We start from the raw sequence: 18,977 nt of genomic DNA, 5'->3' as shown, positions 1-18,977 counted from the left end.
CTGTACTATCACTCTGGCCTCCTCTTACAGGAAGTTTTATGGAGGATTGAGGCAGTGTGGGGGAAGAGAGTAGAACATTTAATCAAGAGAACAAAGAGAACAACCAGTCTTCACTGGTCTGTCACCAGAAAACAAATTTCTGGTTAAAAAAAATCTGTCTCCCAGAGGTCAGAGATTGTACAAGAGGTATGGCACTATGTTGTTTTTTTTCTTTTTGGGTCACACCCAGTGATGCACAGGGGTTACCACTCTTGGCTTTGCACTCAGGAATTACTCCTGGTGGTGCTCAGGGGAACATATTGGAATGCTGGGAATCAAACCCAGGTTGGCTGCGTGTAAGGCAAACTCCCTACCCACTGTGCTATCACTTCAGCCCCTTATGGCACTTTTCTTGCATGCAGCCAATCCTAGTTCAATCCCTAGTCACCACCGGATCCCCTGGCTTCATGGATTGCAGCCCTGGAGGCTTCCAGATCCACCAAATGTGGTTTCGTTGCCTTTTCTAAAACTCCCAACCCCTATCCCCCCAAATTCCCTATCACCACTGGGTCCTTGTATAATTCCAACAATACAGAACCTAATAGCAATGCCTCATGGGGCCCTGGCATAGGACTTTTGACCCAGTGACTGATAATTACTAGGAGGGACCCTAGGGTCCCTTGAGCAAGCCCACCCCACCCTTGTCCCAAAACAATCTTTTCTTCCCAACTGTTCATGCACTTGGAGCTTTGTCCCCTTATTGAGATGCCAGCATGTGCTTTCTGCAGAGGCTAAAAAAGAGTTTGGAGGGTGTGTATCCAGATCAGTTTGGAAGATGGAATCACAACTTCAGGCACAACCCAGAACGAGAAGCTGACAAATAACACTGCTAACTTGGATTTTCCCAAGAAACAGGGAACAAAGAGTGGCCTGGGTGAGAAGGTGAAGGGCTGGAGAAGGGTAACAAGTATCCATTCTTCTTTTAATGAAAGAAAAAACTATAACTTCTATTTGATCATAGATATTCCGGTTTAGGAAGGCCATAGAGATCATTAAAGCTAATCCTTCTGGGCTGGAGAGATAGTACAGCAGGCAAGGCAGTTTGTTCTACCATTAGCAGCTTATATAGTCTGCTAAACCCAACCAGGAATGATCCATGAGTGCCACCAGGTGTGGTGCTGAAACAAAATTTGACTTTACACATGAGGAAACAGATATCCATTGGTCTGTGTTGGTCTCTAGCGAGGGAGAGAAGTCATCAGACTAGACCAAGACTCTTGGTTCCTCATTCGAAGCCAAGATTGCTGGAGTGGGTGAGCATCCCACCTGGTCTGTTACCCTCTAACTAAACTGCAGTGGAACAATCTCAGAATTCAAAATCATAAACTAGGGCAGGTTCTGGAATAGCAATCTATGCCTTTATTTGCCCTGGTGGCAGCAGGTAGCTCCGTTACTTTTGTAGGAGAAGCTGAAGCTCAAAAGCTGTGAGAAGGAGAGGCCACTGGGAGCAGGGCCTGTGAGAGGCCACTGTGAGTGGCAGGGTTAACCCCCTGCCCTGGTCCTGAGAAGCTAGAACCCTCTGAGCATCTGCATCCATTTACAGAAAACAGGGACCTGTTCTTGGGAAAACAAAACAAGACACGGATGTCCCAAGCACCCAACTCACCGCAGCAGATGTCATTGGTTACCTTTTCTTCCCTTCCCCCAGTAAAGCATGCTGAACTTCCACAGGCAAAAGTCACTGCTTAAGGGAAGATCCCCCCGCCTTGATTCAGTTGTGTGGCCTAGAGTCAAAGCAGAGGCAGCATTTCATCTGACGCTACACATCGGCTCAGAGCATCCATCCTCTCCCTTTGCCTCCAATAAGGCACTGGAACTGGAGAAGGACATGGAAGCCAGAGTTGTGATCTAAGTAATTTTAGATCAATTTAAAACCCACCACCATGGAACAATAGTATAGCAGGTACCTTGCACGAGGCTGACCCGGGTTTGACCCACAGCACCCTGTATGGTCCCCCAAGCTCACCAGGAGTGATCCTGGGTGCAGAGCCTGAAGTAAGTCCTGAGCACCGTCGGGTGTTCAGTAAGCCCCTTCTACCCCACCACCATACAAACCTCTCGCCCCCCCCTCAAAAAAAGGGAAAAGAAAAATCTGCCAGCCTTTCTGAATCCACTTCTAAAGTTGGATTTTTCCAGGCAGGAATATTGGGGCAGTTGTGCCAAAACTATGGGTCACTGTGACAGTTTGTGTGCTTTCCCTGACACAGCAGCGGGAGGTGATGTGGCAGCTGTGTTCCATCAAGATCACGGAAGCGATACAGTACGTGGTAGAATTCGCCAAGCGCATTGATGGGTTCATGGAGCTGTGTCAAAATGATCAAATTGTGCTTCTCAAAGCAGGTATGTGCTTCACCAGTGAGTCTCGAGTTCACTTTCTGACCTGCTTTTTATCTGCTTGTTAAAGAAATGCTTGCTAAGGAACGTGTCCTAAGTGGTTAATCTATCGCCAATGAGAAGAGCTCAGGTTTCTCTTAGCAGAAACTGAGTTCTTTGGAACAGTTTTTGAGCATTTTGCAGGAAAAACTTCCCCTCCATTGCATCTCCTCCAGGTAAAAACATTGGTTGGAAAAACTCAATCTGCATCCCCAAGTCTTGTCCTCATCTTTGTTTTATTCTATCCTCCAGGGCCCCCAACGCAATGAGAAGTTGTCAGGAAGAAGGTTATAGAACTTAAACATTAGTTGTTTGATTTTCATATAATAAATAGAAATGAATGTTTTCCTTGGCCTTAGCTTCCACAGCAATCATTAAATGTGCTCCAAACATTTTCGGATGGAGAGTGGGTATAGCTGAGAATTGCTAAAACCACCATCTGCCCTTTTACAAAAAGAAGGCACTTTCAAAATAAACAACAATTGGGCCATTTGGATCAGTACAGGAAGTAGGGTGTTTGCCTTGCATGCAGCTGACCTGACGCTTCGGGGTCTCCCCAGAGCATTGTCAGGAGTGATTCTTGAGCACAAAGTCAGGAGTAAACCCTGAGCACCAAACAAGCCGAAGAAAACTCACCAAGATACAATTACCCAAGTCTTGTGTCATTGTTCAGGTTCTCTGGAGGTGGTATTTATCAGAATGTGCCGTGCCTTTGACTCTCAGAATAACACCGTGTACTTTGATGGGAAATACGCTAGTCCTGAAGTCTTCAAATCCTTAGGTAAGGAACCTGCTGGATATTTGTCTTTCTGTCAGGGGTCTAGGACAAGATGGGAGTTGGATGCAAGCTAGTGATGAACAAAGTGAGAACTGCTTATAGAGAAATAAGAATTATGAGCTCTTGTAGCTGCTTTACTTGATAATAAATCAGTATAACATTCATATAACTCAAGTGCTTTTTTGTTGCTTTTATAAGTATAGATCCAGTATGCCTTTTTCCTGTTGATAGTTGAACTAGGTATTATATATGTATATATATATGAGATATATATGATAGTTTATATATATGTATGAATCCTCCCAGTTTCCTTCCAGATTTTAGGAACCAGATTTTCAGGGGATATATATTACTCATATAAAGCACAAGAAATGATTTGATCCAGAAAACCAAGCCATGAACTACAAGTTTACCTTCCCTCAAATAATAATTGAAACAGAATGAAATGCAGATCTCAAGGAAATAAAGTATAGTTTGGTGAAACTGGGGCATATACTTTAAAAATAACTTATTTTGGAGTCCTAAATTTAAATAAAGTGATAAAAATCTTTAAGAAGAATAAGACAGTATCTGAGATACATTGGTAAGTGAGTTTTTTAAATGACTAAATGATGGAAGGAAGGTTGTAGCTTTTTGTCATGTCACATGAATATATAACACACATCTGAAGCTGCAAAGCTGTAGCAATGTTCTTATTATCGCCTCAGAACTTCAGCAACTTGCCTCTTCCATAGTTTCGCCTATGATGATAACCATAATCTTGTATTGTCTTTATTTGGGTCATGGCAGGTTGTGAAGACTTCATTAGCTTTGTATTTGAATTTGGCAAGAGTTTATGTTCTATGCATCTGACTGAAGATGAAATTGCATTATTTTCTGCATTTGTACTGATGTCAGCAGGTAAGATAACCAAAGAAAATGGCTTTTTATTGTCCAGTAAAGAGTTTTTATAAACTTTTTGTCACTACAGAATATATGAGAAGCTGCCAAGAGAAATAGCAACCCTTATTAAATGTGCTTTTCTCAACAAATAACTTCCCTCTACCACTTCACACACACACACACACACACACACACACACACACACAAACCCATAATACTCCTTCTTGTAAATCCTCCTGCTCTTCTGAAAAGGCAGCTTGAGAACCGAGTGAGTTAACAGTTAGCTTCCTGATAACCGCAGGAGCAGAGGAGGGTTGCCCTATTCAACCTCAAAGCTTTTTTTGTTTGGTTGGTTGCTTGATTGGTCTGGTTGAGCTTTAGCGGCACACCTGATGGTGATGCTCAAAGCTTATTCCTGGGTCTGGCTCTGCACTCAGGGATCACTGCTTGCGGGACTTGGAGGACTAGGGTGTCAGGGATTAAACCCTGGCCAACCATGTGCAAGGCAGGTGCCCTGCCCACTGGACTATCTCCCTGGCTTCTTAAACTCATGGGTTTTAAAGACATTCTCCTTTTTTTTTAGTAAAATCTGTTTGGACCCCATCTTCGAGTTAATTTGAATTCAGTCCATGTTTTTAGCACTGTACTCTTAGAAGTTTGAAAATTTACCACCTTCTGTTTATATTTATACACAATAAAGTCTTTATCCTGAATGACTAACCTTTAGCTTATGTGGAATTCTGATTCTTTTTTGTTGCCCTGAACCATAAGGCCTATTCATGTTTCCCATAAAAGGCAGCAATATTGCTATGAGTATTCATAACAACTTCTCACCAGAAAGGGTTAAAGGGGCCCAGATGGATGACCCTGGATTTAACTGACTGTATTTTCAGAAAGTGATGGTGAGGACTCTCCCAATCATAAACTATCCATTTAAGTGGAAATGTCTAGCTTTCTGTTTTACGGCCACCAAAAGTTTTCTACTGATAGGAGCAGATTTTCAAAAGAGGAATGAAGCCCCTGTTAACCTCTAAAAAGCATAAGTTGTATAATAAGCTGTGTCTCAAAGTCACTTGGGATGTTCTGAAACCATATTAAAGGAAAACTCTCATATTTAGATCGCTCATGGCTGCAAGAAAAGGTTAAGATAGAAAAACTGCAACAGAAAATTCAACTAGCTCTTCAACACGTCCTACAGAAGAATCACCGAGAAGATGGAATACTAACGAAGGTAAGAACAGACAGTCCGGCTGCTGCCCCAGTTTTATAACTGGTTGCTAGCTGCCCTTATAAGGTATCTGACCAGCCACCACAATATAAATTAGAGCTACCAGCAAGAAATGACTCCCTTTCAAAAAATTCTTTTCGGCCAAAATTTTGCTTCAATTCTGTCTATAACAGGGCAATAGATTTTTTAAATGTCTTTATGAATTCTGGAAGTCCTCTTATTTCACCAGACTTGGATTTAAAGCAGAGATAATGTTCTGCCCTGATGTAAATTAGAAAAAGAATCTTTGAATATAGGAGTAGGGAGTATGAAGGATGCAAATAAGTAACCAAGATAACTATATATTCTAACTGGAGTTCTATTTTTATGAAATTCATTAGTAATCAACAGTAAATTACTATTATATTTTCTTCATCAATTTCCCATTACTACCCTGTATTCAAAGCAAAAAAATCATTTTTGATAATGATTATCTTTTGCAATAAAATTATAATTTGATGTCAATTTAAAGTATGCTAATATACTTTAGTGCTAATGCTAATACTTGTATTTGGACTCAGGAAATTCGACTCTATTCTTTCTTGGGTTTTTTAAATATATGTGTTTCATGCGTTATGTACGTATGTTTGAGAGAATGATTTGAATATGTGTGGTTTTCTCTTCTGCTTGTTTCCTTTCTCCTGGTAGCTGGGTTAGGTCAGAGAACAGAAGTTGCAGGTTAATTGCTGCTTCAGTTTTTACTCTGCACTGGTTGAGAGAGCTTGAGGTAAGAATGGGAGATAGAAGGATGAAGAAATCTCAGGTACTCTCCTCTCTCCAACTTACTCAAAAGCAAGACATGGATACTTTTATTATTAAGAAGAGCCTTTTATTTTAGGGAGCACAAGATCTGTGATCTGGAAAGGTCATCTCTTAGAGAGGATCACAAGTGGTCCCTGATTTAAGACGGTTCAACTTACCCTTTCTTGAATTATGATGACATGGAAGCAGTATGGGCTCAGTGGAACTTGAATTGCGTTCTTTTCCTGAACAAGTGACTTACAGCCCAGCATGGTGTCATGAGTTTGGGCTTACTGAGGTCCACCAGGAGTCAGCGACCTGCCCTGCCTATTTCTTACTCTCTTTATCATATTCACCAATTGCAAGGGCTGTTCAATACTTGGTTATCAAGCAGGCTTTATGTCAGATGGGTTTTGCCTAGCCATTGTGTGGGCATAAGTGTTCTGAGCATGTGTGTGATGGCAGATAGCTTAATGTACATGTGCACCTTCATATACATGATGGTATTTCCCTTTGTGATGGATTTATTGGGAAGGAACCCATATATTGAGGAATGTCTATGCTTAGGGTTAAATAACAAGGTCTATGCACTTATAGAGTACATAAAACTTCTAAAAAGACTTTTGTGTGTTTGGTGCTCAGGTATTACTTACTCCTAGCTCTGAACTCACCAATAATTTCCTGTGTTGCTAGAGGGACCATATGGGATGCCAGGGATCAGACCTGGATCCATGTGTGTAAGGCAGTTGTACCCACTGTACAATTACTCTGGTCCCAAGACTTTCAAAAAGACTTTTACAAGTAATGTTTCCTGGTTTCAAAAACCAAGTATGCCAAATACAGTAACAATAACAGGTCCCATTCCCCTGACACTTGAAAAGAGCCTCCAATTGTTGGAAAAAACGAGTAAGGAGAGGCTGCTAAAATCTCAGGGCTGGGACAAATGGAGACGTTATTGGTGCCCGCTTGATGAATTGATGAACAGTGATACAGTGATACAGTGTTTCCTGGTTTATCAAGTTTGTTATTGAAATTCTCAAACTCTTCCTCAACTGGTCTGTGCTGGGACCCCTGTCCAAGCCTTCTGATTCTGTCTAGTTTTGCTACACAAGATCTTTTGCTTAGACCCCATAATTGATTTTTGTATCCAAAGCTCTTTGTTGAAAGGAAGTTTTGCCCTGGAGTTGAGTAGGACAGTTCTGATCCAGAACAGAGAAGTTTCCTCTGGCTGTGGGGAGCCCCTCCACCTCCTCTCCCACCAGAGAGGACTCTTCCTAGTGCTTCCTAGAGAGCAGGGGAGAGGGAGATGAGAAACATGAGTATCATCTCGACTCTGCCACTTCTGCTTGTGAAAATCTTTGGGAGCTATGTAACTGTGTCTTTGGAATCATAGGATTGCATGATATGACTGTCATTCTTTTAGCAGTCCTCTGCCATTGGATGTGTGGGCATTTTGCCATTCTTCAGATCTTGTCAAGATCAATCCTGATACCCTGCCTTTCGATTCTCATGTCTGTCCTTTCTGACTCCTGTCCTTTCTTCTACCCACAGTTAATATGCAAGGTGTCTACATTAAGAGCCTTATGTGGACGACATACAGAAAAGCTCATGGCATTTAAAGCAATATACCCAGACATTGTGCGACTCCATTTTCCTCCATTATACAAGGAATTGTTCACTTCAGAATTTGAGCCAGCAATGCAAATCGATGGGTAAACGTATCACCTAAGCACTTCTCGAATGTCTGAAGTACACACGTGAGAATCAACGACAAAAATTAACCGAGACACTTTCTATGGCCCTGCACAGACCTGGAGCGTCAGCACACTGCACATCTTTTGGTGATGGGGTCAGGCAAAGGAGGGGAAACAATGAAAACCAATAAAAGTTGAACTTGTTTTTCTCATGCATATGATTTCCATTCTGCCTACAGATATGGACCCTTTTTGTCTCAGCTTCTTGACCGTTGGCCTCTGTTTACAACAGAAGGAGGGTACTAAACTTGGAGGATTTCCTTTCTTGTAGCTCACTGCCCACAGACTTTCCACAGAGTCACCAATCTGTCGGTCATCACAGAACCCAGCGATAACTGGTGGCTGGTGTGCAGAGCGGAGGCTGCGGCGTCACTTTGCACAACTTGCTCTTTGGTTCATGAAGGAAGTTTTCGTTCTTTTCACCGATTATTGCCAGTCATCAGGATGGCATGAAAGGGTCCATAGCACTAGCAACAATAGCATTATAATATATTACAGGGTAAATGGGCATGAAGACTATATATAGCTAAAAGAGATATTGTTTATATATTGTTTTAATTAATATAAAAATGTAGTTACTGGTGTAGCTTTTCCTGTTGAATTGATAAGGCACTTTCGTTTTGCACCTTTTTCTTTAAATTAAATGCTAGCGTGCTCACTGTCATGTTGTATGTGCACCAGAAACACAAGTTTAACTGAGAAGGCTTGGAAGGTACATTGGGAGGTATTTATGCTGCTGTTTACAAAATCACTTTTAAAAGTCTGGCTGGTCATATCTAGAAATCCCAGTGTTGGATTTTGTTTTTTAAGCCCATGAATTTGGAATGAAAATGAAAACTAGAACTCTCCCTAAATTTGCTTTGTGGTCATTTAAAGGATAGATGTGTTTATGCTTCATCGTGCACCCGATTTTTGAAAAGCTTTTGAAAATGCTGCCTGGTGAGGGCCGCGGGAGGGCTCCTCCACACCCTCTGACCTTGCAGGGCCCTAGCTCCACCTAGAATTCTTATGCTTTGGAAGCAAATCAGTAACCAGAATATTTGTGGGAAATCTGACTTTCATTCTATAAAGGACTCAAAGATTGTATGAGGGGAGGGGAGAGGGCAAACCTATGTGAGGACTGAAAGCATTTACTTGCATGGATGTTTGTGTTCTTGGCATAATCTGGGAACTCTGAGAGTTCATCTCAGAGGGAAACTAGTTCTAGACTAGCTGCCTGTAGAGACTTGACTCCTAGAAGTTCACTCTCCGAACTTCATGGACTGGGTCTTGGGCTGGGGGTGGGGGGCGGAGGGAAGCCCCCAGTGCTGAACCAGTTTATCTTATTTAAATATTGACTGTGTTAAGCCTCTGAAGTGAAGTTGATGCTAGCTGCGAAATTGACTATTGTATTTATCTTCACTAGAAAACTGTGGACTATAATTTATTTTAAGTATTTAGAAGATTGTTAGGCCTTTGTATGCAGGTGAGAAATATGGAGGTTTTTTGTTTGTTTGTTATTTCACTTGTTAAATTGTCTTGTTAAGTTGTTTTGATTTTATTTTCTAAAGAATTCCCAGTGAGGAGAGAGAAGGAGAAACAGGTTGGTGTTTTAATGGAGGCAGCCTTTGTGCAGGGATGGGGGGTGTTCATCCCAACGGCTGCTCTGACATCAAAGAGACTCTGTTTATACACAAACAGGAAACTCTTAGGAGGTAAAGGTGGGGGTGCCCAAGCTTCCCCACGAACGGTGAGATTCCTTTACCACAGGGTCCCCCATGAATCTTGCATGGAATGTGCCCCCATGTCTGATCCCCATGCAGCTCCCCAGAGTCTTACTTCTAACCCCACTGGCCTTCCAACGTACTGCCTACCGAACGTGGAAGAAGGGATGAAATTAGTTATATAGAAGTGTGTATGAAGCCTAAATAACATCTAAAGCTTTTTCTTTTTTCAAAAAATATATAAGGGTTTAACCATCAATAGATGAGAGTAATATTTACTTAAATTTCTTACAAGGACAGAAAACTTTAATGTGCTTATGTAAAGAGGCAAATATCAGCATATAGTATTTATATGTGGGCAAGAAGGGTTGAATCAGATTTTAATTTAAATAAGCAGAGGTCCTTCAAAGATCAGTAGTATTTATATTCAGTAAGAAGCACCAAGCTTATTTCAGTTATTTATTTGTGCTCTTTCCCCACTATTGTTTCTTTGTAAGAGGAAAATGGTGTGTTTTTTTTCCTTGGGTTTTATGGGAGATTTTCTTGGGGGGCCGGGGAGGGAGTCATTTAGATTCTCTAAATTTGGGATGCTTTTATTAAAGTCTATTAACTTCTTTTTAACCAAAGCTTTCTGAATATGACCAGCCTCAGGTGCTAGTGCATTAAAGAGCAACTAAACCTAATTCCAGTGTCCATTTGTGAGAGAAGAGCTCCTTGAACTTCTCTTAAGGGTGAGAGAGAACACAATGCAGAACTTAAAATAAATTATTTTTTCCCAAGAAAAGAATTTGCATGTAACCCAATGCAAACAAACAAACAAAAAAAAAAGAGCAAAAATTCAGAAAAAAAAAAAACGCTCTACTGCCAGCAATAATAATGTTGTGGTGGCATTGCTCTCAGAGTAAACCAAGATGCATTGACATGATGCTGCTGCCAGGTCTTTATGGAAGAGGAGCAGGGTGCGGACTTCTAAGGGCAAAGCTCACAGGTGTGAAAGAATAGAATAGTAGATGTGTGCTCAGTGATTTGAGGGAACAGCGATTATTTGGGTGAGGGTTGAAGTCTGAAGTTAAAAATAAATTCAATTGCAAACAACATGGGGTCCAGAAAAGGAGGTAGGGGAAAAATGGCATTTTTATTTTCCTCTTTATTCTAGAACTTTGTGATGACATGGATACCGGTGAGGCCAGAACAATCATTCTTAATAGTTTTTATAATTAACCTTTCCTAATCTTAAATGTCCAGTAGGCTTTTAATGATTGGTATCACATCATTACTATCCTGGCCGCTATAACGCCTTTTATACAATATTTTTACATAGGGTAAATAAGGCTTTTGTATAAAAAGAATGCTTTTAGTCACAATGGTGTCCAAATGGTTGCATTGTTTCATGAAGAAACTGGCCTTGGTCACAATGAAAACAAAAGTGCAGATGAAAGTGCTTTTTTGGACAGTTTGCAAATTGTGTTAAAGCTATGATTTTGGGTTTGTTTTGTTTGTTTTTGTTTTTTAAGTATTCAGCATCCAATTTGAGTTAAAGCTATGGATATTTTTTAAAAGTCTTCAGCATCCTAATTCACCCTTCCTAACTTAAGGAAAACTTGACTTTTAAGACACTGCTTCTAAGTTTGGTTGTTCTTTATAGTGGGGATACCCAGATTTCTGTGAGCATAGGGGGTGGGCTGAGGGTCAAGTAAGGACGGAGCGAGCGGTGTGTGTGTGTGTATGTGTGTGTGTGTGTGTGTGTGTGTATGTATGTGTGTGTGTGGTATTCATATGTACAAGATGTGTGTTTCAGACCGCTTCTAGGCTACTAAGTGTCAATGGAAAAGAAAAATGTATTCAAAATAAGTAAATCAAAACTAGAAGATGGGAGAAAAAAGATTTATTCTATACAAAGCCTTGTCTGGACCACTTTAGAGAGACTTCTATTTTTTTAACCCTTCTATAAATATTTGATGGCACTTGAAATATTCCTGCAATAAAATGTGATTTGTGTAAAGAAAAAAAAAGATTTTGTAATGTGAAACAAAGAAAGAAAGTAATGTAATTTTCTAAAAAAAAAAATACAAACAAACAAACTTTGTATTATTTTCTTGATGGAATTTGTCTATCTGTCTTTAGGAGACTTTTTATTTCATTGAATGTGCCATAGTAGAAATATATGTTTTTAGTTTTAGAGTAAGGAATAGATATTTGTGTTCCGACATTCCAAAATGCAAAACAACCTAGTAGAATCTTAAATGAAAAGGTTTCAGTAGGATGTAAGCTTCTCTCATCGTTGCTTTTTTGCACATGTTCTGCATTCCTCTCTAGTGCAATATGTACATAGAGCACTTGCGGGTGTACCTTGATCCCTCAGGGAAAAAATACATATTTGTATAGTTGTTTTGTTTTTTTTTTCCTTTTGTTTTTTTGGCTAAGGAATGTCGATTGAATCACGTTGATTGAATCACTTGTTCTTGTTGAGGGGCAGCCAGATAATAGTCCTAAAGCCACTGTTTCCAACATTGATTGTTGAAATCATGTGTCCTTCCAGCACTATTATTTAAAAATAATGATAATAATAATAATAAAGCTATTTTCTGACAGTTCTTTGTGCTGATTGGTGAACAAAAAGGGTAAATAAGCACCTTATGATTGACTTACTGTGAATGACAATCCATCTTGATATCAACAATAGAAACCCTATCATTTTGGAGTTGGGGTTAAGAGTCAGAAATGATGTGCTCAGGGATCTCCTAAAACTCTTCAAACAGGGTGGCCAGTACTACTGGGACAAATTGTGTTTTTTAGTGTTAATGATAATAAAACTATCCCGCCAAGGCACAAGTGAACTGTAGAGCTGCACATGTGTGTCTAAGATACTAAGATACTCCTAACTAACATCTCATTTTGTTGAATCTGAAACATATTGTTTTCCAGTCTCATATGGTTAAAAACCCTGAATCACTTCTATGGCAATGCCAACTTATATCAGTCTGTTCAAAAGTTTCCTAGCAATAGGGCAACCCCGAGAAATTCTGCACTCGCCACTTACCATGTCTCTAATGACTAAACAGCCATCATCAATCTGTGCTGTTCTCATTCAAAACCTCTGTCACATTCCACATATGATGGGCAAAAGTTTAAAAATCCAGTAAAGATGAGAGCCTTGCCTACCAGCGCAGTGAGAGAGGTAAAAACTTTTTGAATGTTTTTGGTTGTTGTTGTTTCTTTTAATACCAGCAAAGAACTGTTAATTTCACATGTTCTACAAAAGTAAACCAGAACACAGACAAAAAAATCCCTGATGTAAAATAATGCTGCTTCCACCTTTGTAGTTCACATAGGTCCTAGGAAAGCTAATGTCTACAGATTCAACTGCCTGTGTAACAGCAATGTGAGCTGGATTTTAGGGTTCATTTTACACTTTTGAAATAAAGTTTTGCTCTTCTATTTCCATATATTACTTTCTATAAAGTCAGTGAATCTCACTGTAATTGCTGACTTTGATGCTTCCCACATGTGGAATACATTATCAGAAGAAGCTTTTACATATTTTCTTATTCCATAAAGAAGCATGATTTGGAAAACTTTCCATTTCTATTAGATGAAAAATAAATCGTTACCTTGGTTTTTAATATATTCACATATAAATGCATATATATCGATTACTAATCTTTATATAATACATACTATTATCACTCATTTCTTACAAAGACATGACACAATAGAACCCTATTTTAAAAAATTATACTGTAGACCAGATTCTGTCTAGAAAAGCAATTGCAACAATAAATCTTTATGTACTACTAATAGTCTATGATACATCTTTATTCTATTCCCAATCCCTTATATAAGATTCCTCCAGGTTTATTAGAGAGATCAGCTTATTTTTATTTGTTTTAAAGAGATGAGAAGGCTTCTCATCATTGTCTTTATAAAGCAATTGATTTTGTTTCTGGATATGTTTCTTGGTGGGAGGTCAGTTTTGTCAGACTCTCAGAAGTGTTTTTAAAGTAATCCGGAAGCTTGACTTCATACCAAACATTGTAGGAATCTATCTCCTTGTGTCACCACATCCTCAGAACATAGAGCAATAAATACGTTCTGTCATTGATTTCTTTATAAATGAATGGCAGAATATCCGATCCAAATAGCAGTGCTTTCCCAGCAATGCTATATAACATGGAGTCTTGTGTTAAGAAAGTGAATATGAACATTTTAACTAGATGCCTAGATTCCATCTTTTCTGTTTACATTTAGTGTATTTGCCACATTAGCACCTTCACACATTTTTCCTTCTGAGAGCTAATGCAAGGTAGCTCGCTATCAGTGTGACAGTGCCACACATGCCATTCTGTTGCTATGGAGCAACTCAGTTCTCTCCAGTGTTCATTCTCACTCATCATTACTTTGTGTGGATAAATACTATTTCTGAGAACTTGGTTATCATTAAGCAAATTACATGTGTAAATATAGATTCTTCTTGAGCAATAGAGTGAAAATTATTTCACACACACACAAAAATCTGTATGTACTGTACACATCTTCCTGAATCCAAAAATTCGCTTTTTATCCATGGTGGTCTGAAATCTCCTCTAAAACAGTGGTGTATTTTTAAACATTAGGACATTAGCTGGCTGCTTCTTTAAATGTATCTGTGTTGTCTGCCTGCTCCTTTTATGGAGATGTGTTTTTGTATTGGATGTTTGAGCCAATGGGAGGCTTCAAGCTACAACATATTTTCCCAGTTTAAATATATTTAACATATGACAAACCCCAGACAAGGCTTTTAATATGTATAAAGAACTGCAGTGTTAGGTGGTTTATTTGCAAACCGTTTTCAATGTTGTCCATTTTTATGGCACCTTTAACAATATTCTTGTTTCCAAAGTACAAAAAAATAGGTTAAATAATCTAGCCATAACTGAATGTCAAGCAATAAAACAAATGACTTTTGTGCATAGACTTAAAAAAGATACAAATTTTAGACATCTGCATGTAAATGCAATCTCTTGTTTACTGCTTTCTTCAACTTGAGCAATTGATTCCTTATTTACTATTAACTTAAGAACTTGTAATGGCCTGTAAACATTTTCTCTCTTACTCTTCTTTCAAATTTACCTTTGTCCCTGCTTTTGAGTCATAATATTTAATGTCGTTCTGCACACCTCTATACAGTTAACTTTTTGGCTTTCATTCTGTATAGATAAGAAGATGTTATATTATAAACAGCCTACTCAGTGCAAATATTTATCTGTTTATCAAATTCACAATATGCTGTATAATACTGGTTTTACTATATAATCTATTTTAGACATAGCTGTTTAGAACTAGAGTGTGCTATTTTTGTGTTTTTCTGATGTGTGGTGCTAGATAAGTTACTTTTGTGAACAAAAGAAAATCCCTTTTATTCCTAGACAATACCACCTTTGGGTCTTGTTAATTTCACTGAGTATAAATATATATTTGTATATATATATATACACACACACACATATATATATATATATATATATATCTACCTGTGCCCAACTGGCAGCTGTATCAGAGTGCTGGTTTTGGGACATGCTTTTCTCTTTAAAAACATACTCTCATTATATAAATTATTCTAGAGCATATTTAATTAGGATAAAATTACTTCCTTAGTTATAGATATTTGACATCTATAAGGTAAATTTGTTTTATAAATCTGAGTATGTGCAAATGTATTCACTTTTACATATATTTTCCTTTAGGCCTTCATCTCATATTTCCCAAGTTGAAAAAATAATTTTCCAAAATTCAAGATCCTAAAAAAGATCTGAATTTAATGGGGCAATACCTTTTTAAACAAAGAAATAATATATTGGCACTTGACAGTGTTGTATACTTAGCTCCTATTATAGAAATAGGCAATTGTATAAAATATCCCTGATGGCTTGATGACATAGTAAGTTTTCCCCCTCCTACCTGAACCAGGAGAATTAAGGAGACTGTTGGGTCATAAAGCAATCTCAATAAAAGTTGTCCTGTTTTAATCTGACATCAACCAGTTCTGTGAACTGAGTGAAGGGCCTTCGTTTTAAAAGTATTTTAATAATGAGTGTAGTTAAACCTTTTCACCCATCCTCCCAAGACCTATTGACATTGCTAAAGGTACATCAAATATCTAACTAAGGATGTAGTTAACCTTATTAAATATTGATTAGAATTGTTCTGTAATATTACTGAATTTATAAGATCTTTAGCAAAGATTTTTGAGCAATTTATAAATATAGAGCAAATGTTTCTGTTTACTGCACTTTTTGTAATTGAAAGCGATAAATTCTCAAGCCACGATTCTTGGCTTTCATGCACTGCATATTTACCCACAATTCTAGACATTTTCCATTTTTATGGAAGAGTTTCTGTCACCTTAATTATAAATGTAATCATGTGGTTAATGAGAGCTAATGCTAATAGTTAACCTTTTAAAGTAAATGGGGTACAGTTTCAAGAGAAATATCTTTTAATACAAATCACATCATTCCTTAATCCTTTGCTTAGAGATTGGAATCTTTTTTTTTCCTTAAGAAAAAAAAAATGAGTACCTAAGCTTCTTGAGGGTTTGTGTCTCTTTGCTCTGCACAATGGCCAATACATGTCACCATTTGATCATTATTGAATGACAAGTCTGTCCCAATAAAAATTTTCCCTGGGTTGTTTTGGTAAATTTATAAAGTATGCCAAGCCTTATGGTTAACACTTTCTTCTACAATCAACTATTAAAGCCACATCTAAAAAGACCACATGAAATGCTGATTCTAATTGTGTGTCGCTCTTGAGAATTAAGCACACAAATTTCACAAAACTCTGTGAGTAACAAACTGCGCCTTCTGTAAATGTACATGCAAGTTTGGAAACAGTAATACTGTACCTATAAATATATACTGTATGTTTTGTGTACAGTATGTAAAACTCCTTTTCTGCCACACTAAAAATGCAAGCCATTTATGGTAATCTTAAAAATAGTATTGTACTAAAACTTTGCTAATGATCTTTATTAGACGATCATCCAACTTTTCACTTACATTGGGTTTTCTTTTCAATTCACTCTGACAGTAGTCTGCTTATTTCCAGCTGTTTGTTATTTTATCTTGTCCTGAATATAAAAAGATATTTTGATTCATTTTGTAAATACAAACTGTAAAAAAGAGAGATTTAATGTTGTCTTTTAAATACTCCAATTTTCATTCTAATATGAATGTTGTTATATTGTACTTAGAAACTGTACCTTTAATATTACATTACCTTTATTAAAAGTGCATTGAACACATCAATTTTAGATGTGCTTTATGTACTGTTATCCTATAATAAAATTTCAGCTTCTAATGGAACATTCGCCTTGTTTTTCTTCCTTTTCCTTGGTTATTAACTGCACTGTTTTCTGACTTACGGTTTCTTAAGTGCTTTCCACTTGTGATCCATTCCAAGTGTGATCTATTTCTGCCCAAGAAATTTTCATGTGACCCCAGGAATATGGGTATATAAAGTAGGCATAGAGATTAAACATTATATTAAACACTATAATAAATGATAAACTCATTTTGATTGTTTCTTTGATTTTGTTTTGGGGGCCACACCTGAAAGTGCTCAGATTTTACTCCTGGCTCTGCACACAGGGATCATTTCTTGTGAGGCTTGGGTGTTGGGAATAAACGTGGGTCAGCCACTTGCAAGGCCAGTTCCTTTCTTGTAGTACTGTCTTTTCATCACCCCACCTTCAGCTATCCTTTGATCAGAGAAGACAAAGAATGTTGAGATAAAGCCTGCCGATTGAAAATGAATGCCAGAAATGTAGATTCAGGATTCTGAGGTTGCTGTTTAACTTCAAAAAGAGAAAACTATACTTTCTAGTAATATCTGCTCTGAGTGTAGGCAGGGGAAATTGTGAACACATACCATACTTTGTTAGTAATGATACAAATCACTTTTCAAATAATGAGCATTTTTTATTTGTTTGTTGGGAGGTGCACAAGTGTTTCTCAGGGCTTACTCCTGGCTCTTCGTGTGGTGCCAGGTGTTGAACGTGGGTCAGCTCCATGCAAGACAAGAGCCCTCCCTGTTCTACTATAGCTCTGGCCCAATCCTATTGATGAACTTCCAAAAGCCTCTCTTCTGCGTTTCACTGCTATGCTCAGGGCAACCCCAGATTCCTCATTTGTTTGGAGGTCGATGACCCCCTCTCTGTCTTTGCACCAGTTGTGAGCTGGAAAAAACCTTTTTGGTTCTAATATCATTTTTCTTGGATGTTGGAAAGAGAAAACAAACTGCGTTTTGTGTATGTACTTTGATTCTGGACTTTTGTTCCTTTGCTCCTGCAAGTGTTGACTGCAGTGAGAAGTACGCATATTCAGCAATCAACGTGTATTTTATCCACTTGATAGGCTTCTCAAAAAATAAAAAAATTTTAAATTCCAGGATTACTTCCTTTAATTGGGGAGTAGTAATTGGGGATGGGGGGTTGTTGGGGAGAGATGCTGTCTCATCTATCTCTTGCTCTGTTCTTAGAAAACAAAAATTAATTCAATATTAACATCACCCAAATCAATTCTGACAGTAATCTTTTTTTAAGTCTCACTTTCCCCCTTTACCAGTCTGTTTTTATCCATTAAGCAAAATTTAAACAGACCTGATTCTCAAGCTAAAAAAGTGTTTGTTTCACTGTCATACTTGGCAGTGTTCTGTTATCATCAGCCTCTCTCTGCAAGTACATAGGAAAGGATTTCAGAGAGAAGACTGACATTCAGATAAATTGTCATTTCTTCGTCTTTTTTTAAGAAAACGCCCCAGGGACATAGTTTACATAGCACAACAGAAGTAGAGTTTAAAAAAGTATTCTGAATAGAAAAATTCAAATACTTCAGAGTTTCTGTTCTGGTACAGCCAGAATATTGTGCTGATTTTTGGGATTAATGATAATTTCCTCCCTGTTTAAGGTACCATTTATTGCTGATAACCTGGTTTAAACAAACTGCTCTGGGCAAAAATATTTCTCCCAAATATTTTTGAATCAGTTCCTAGATTGAAATTTCTTTGCTAGAGAATCATTTCTGAATTCTACTTTTGAAAGAACTGTATGGATTGTTGTAAATTCATGAAGCAAATCCTGGAATAAAGTAGTTACCAAACTATAAATGCTCCAAGGCCAAGTTCAACTGCAACCAAGAAAATAAGCAAAATCTTAGGGTGGGAAAATGACCCTGTAGTAATAAAAATAAAAAATTTTGCACATTTCTCCAATTTTGTCCACTAAAAGTATTACACATTTAATAACCACTATGATCACTTAGCTCAATGCTCTTAGTTTGAAGAGTTGTTTTGTTTTTGGTAAAATTTGAAAATGAAATGAATGCATACTATTTATAATATTTTTTTAAACAAAGCCAGGCAGTTCTTTAATTCAATTTCGGAGTGTGTGCTTCTTTATCAGA

General features: G+C 37.9%; 1 protein-coding gene across 4 annotated transcripts in view; it reads left to right on the top strand.

The window, feature by feature from the left end:
- Positions 1 to 16,880, top strand: part of RORA (RAR related orphan receptor A) — a 745,063-nt gene extending 728,183 nt beyond the window's left edge. For all 4 annotated transcript variants that reach the window (XM_055118527.1, XM_055118528.1, XM_055118529.1 and 1 more), the window contains 5 exons: positions 2,247 to 2,379; positions 3,086 to 3,193; positions 3,980 to 4,090; positions 5,191 to 5,303; positions 7,632 to 16,880. In XM_055118527.1, the coding sequence (XP_054974502.1) occupies positions 2,247 to 2,379; positions 3,086 to 3,193; positions 3,980 to 4,090; positions 5,191 to 5,303; positions 7,632 to 7,796 (630 nt within the window). In that variant the 3' untranslated portion in view covers positions 7,797 to 16,880. The remainder of the gene's footprint in view (positions 1 to 2,246; positions 2,380 to 3,085; positions 3,194 to 3,979; positions 4,091 to 5,190; positions 5,304 to 7,631) is intronic.
- The last annotated feature ends 2,097 nt before the right edge of the window (positions 16,881 to 18,977 follow it).

This window comes from Sorex araneus, chromosome 10 (genome assembly GCF_027595985.1).
Source record: "Sorex araneus isolate mSorAra2 chromosome 10, mSorAra2.pri, whole genome shotgun sequence".
Classification (NCBI taxonomy): Eukaryota; Metazoa; Chordata; class Mammalia; order Eulipotyphla; family Soricidae; genus Sorex; species Sorex araneus.
The sequence above is the reverse complement of the archived record's forward strand: the minus strand, read 5'-3'. Positions and strand labels throughout refer to the sequence as shown.